The 2,927-nt window shown below is 42.2% G+C and overlaps 1 protein-coding gene and 1 long non-coding RNA gene across 2 annotated transcripts in view; both read left to right on the forward strand.

The window, feature by feature from the left end:
* Window positions 1–2,927, forward strand: part of LOC117944291 — a 17,642-nt gene that overhangs the window by 9,115 nt on the left and 5,600 nt on the right. The window lies entirely within an intron of this gene.
* Window positions 1–2,927, forward strand: part of LOC117944254 (phytanoyl-CoA hydroxylase-interacting protein) — a 7,971-nt gene that overhangs the window by 1,603 nt on the left and 3,441 nt on the right. Inside the window, exon 2 of the mRNA XM_034870908.1 lies at window positions 120–294. Coding sequence (XP_034726799.1) covers window positions 120–294 — 175 coding nt within the window. The remainder of the gene's footprint in view (window positions 1–119; window positions 295–2,927) is intronic.

Raw genomic sequence — 2,927 nt, forward strand, 5'->3', positions numbered from 1 at the left:
ATCTGACTCACCCGTTCCCTTTACATTTGCTTTGACATGTATATGTACACACAGCCGCCGGTCCTCGCCTTGCATCCGGTCCCTGACGTCAGCTCCTTCCTGTTTCCTTTGTCCTCCAGGACGTGCCGACCAAGCTGGTGGCCAGGGCGGTTCCTCTCCCCATGGCGGTGCGGGGGCACTGGTTCCTCAGCCCGCGGACCGAGTACTGCGTCGCGGTCCAGACCGCGGTCCGCCAGCCCGACGGAGACTACCTGGTGTCAGAGTGGAGCCAGGTGGTGGAGTTCTGCACCGGGGGTGAGAACAACACACAACAACAACACAACAACAACACAACACAACGACAACACACAAAAACAACACACAACAACAACAACACCGCAACAACACAACACACAACAACAACACAGCAACAACAACACACAACAACAACAACACAGCAACAACACAACAACAACAACACACAACAACACAACACACAACAACAACACAGCAACAACAACACACAACAACAACACACAACAACAACACAGCAACACACAACAACAACACAACAACAACACAACACACAACAACAACACAGCAACAACACAGCAACAACAACACACAACAACAACAACACAGCAACAACAACACAACAACACACAACGACAACACACAACGACAACACAGCAACACACAACAACAACACAACAACAACAACAACAACACAGCAACAACAACACACAACAACAACACAGCAACAACAACACACAACAACAACACAACAACACACAACAACAACACACAACAACAACACAACAACAACACAACAACACAACAACAACACAGCAACAACAACAACAACAACAACACAGCAACAACACACCACACAACACACCACACAACAACAACACACAACAACAACACAGCAACAACAACACAGCAACAACAACACAGCAACAACAACACAGCAACAACAACACAGCAACAACAACACAACAACAACACACAACAACAACACAGCAACAACAACACAACAACACACAACAACAACACAGCAACAACAACACACAACAACAACCCAGCAACAACAACACAACAACACACAACAACAACACACAACGACAACACACAACGACAACACAACAACACACAACAACAACACAGCAACAACAACACACAACAACAACACACAACAACAACCCAGCAACAACAACACAACAACACACAACAACAACACAGCAACAACAACACACAACAACAACACAACAACACACAACGACAACACACAGCGGCTTGAGAAAGTTTACACCCCCCCCCTCCTCTACAGTAGATTAATCCTCCTATTTTTTTTAAAAGTTCCTATATATCAGAAATTTGTGTTTCTTTGGATAGTCCCATAATACTTTTTTACAAGTGAAATAATTGATCAGTTCATTACTTTCATTACATTTAGGGGTTTTATTCAATTTGATAGCATTTGAATTTTTTTCAAAAGCACAAAAAACGGACTAAAACATTGCAGGAAAGCAACAAAAGTGTCAAAAAAGACAAAAAAAAAAGAAAATCCATTTAATTTAAGATTTTTACCCAGAAAACAGGTACTGCACTTGTGTATAATCAGCTTTATATGCTATTCTATACAAAACATTATTTATGTACAAAGCAAATTGGTGTCTTTAAAAGGTTGGATTTTCCTTTTGAATTTTTGAATTAAGATCAATTTCCAAAAGATTAATTTTTATTCCTCTTTTTAATCAACTGTAGCCTGAGTGTGTAAACCTTCTCAAGCCGCTGTACCTGTCAGTTAAAGTTACATGAAAATTATAAAGTATAGTTAGCATGAACGGAAGTGCATTTCGAGGGTAAAGCCGGACGTCCGGTGCAACGTCCACTCTCTGTGAGTCGCCGTTCCCGCCGCCGATCTCTTCGGGAAAAAAACAACAAACTTCGAGCTAGCGAGCTACATGCTGAAAATGTCAAGTTTTTAAGAAAAGTTGGACGGTGCAACACGGCCGGTCTGCTCGGTTCTTTCAGGGAAAGACTGTAAAGATTTCATAAGGATATGTTCAGGGTGTCTCCTCTCTTACGGGGACGTTTTGGGACCGGTTGGTGGGATCGCTGTGGACGAAGTACACACATATACACTGGTTAGAGATAATGAGGTGTAGCCATGGATCAGCTGATTTGAATCCCGTAACTGTGTTGTGTGAGTTGACTTTATTTAATGTTAGATGTGGAGTTTTCTCCTGCAGGGATGCAGATGTTCCACCAGAACACGTTCCCTCCTGAGACTGTTTAGCAGAGCCAACGTCGCTGCGTCTCACGCCCAAGGCGATTGGGATTGGATTAAAGACATGCAAACAACCCAGAGCGTTTTTCTCCCAGCCCAGAATGCATCAGGGGTGTAGCCAGACCTTATTTGGACACAGTGGATCAGGGTCTGGCGATCAGAGACTACAGCATAAAGAGTATGAGTAGAGTATAAAATAAGTACAACTTCACACGCATGTAATTTATAATCATGCTGACACCTACAGTATATTCAAATGATGCTGATCATAACTAGTGTTTATCATGTCGATGTGCTATTGAAGATGATGATGACGTCAGGGGGTGTTACCTCTATATGTAGACCTCACCCAGCACAGGTGGAGGTGTGTGTAGGACTAGAGAGTGGAAGGGCAAACTCATTTTCAAGGCAAGGCAGCTTTATCTGTAGAGCACATTTCAGCAACAGGACAATTCAAAGTGCTTCACACAAAATCAGTTGAAAAAAAAAACAGTTAAAAATAAAATAAGAGTAAAAGTTACAGAGCAGTATAAGAAATTAAACATTAAAGAAACGAATATCACCGTTTAAAGAAAGGCAACATCAAAAAGAAAGGTCTTCAGCCTTGATTTAAAAGAACCGAGAGTAGCAGCAGACCTGCAGGTTTCTGGGAGTT

This window comes from Etheostoma cragini, chromosome 5 (assembly GCF_013103735.1).
Source record: "Etheostoma cragini isolate CJK2018 chromosome 5, CSU_Ecrag_1.0, whole genome shotgun sequence".
Taxonomy (NCBI): Eukaryota; Metazoa; Chordata; class Actinopteri; order Perciformes; family Percidae; genus Etheostoma; species Etheostoma cragini.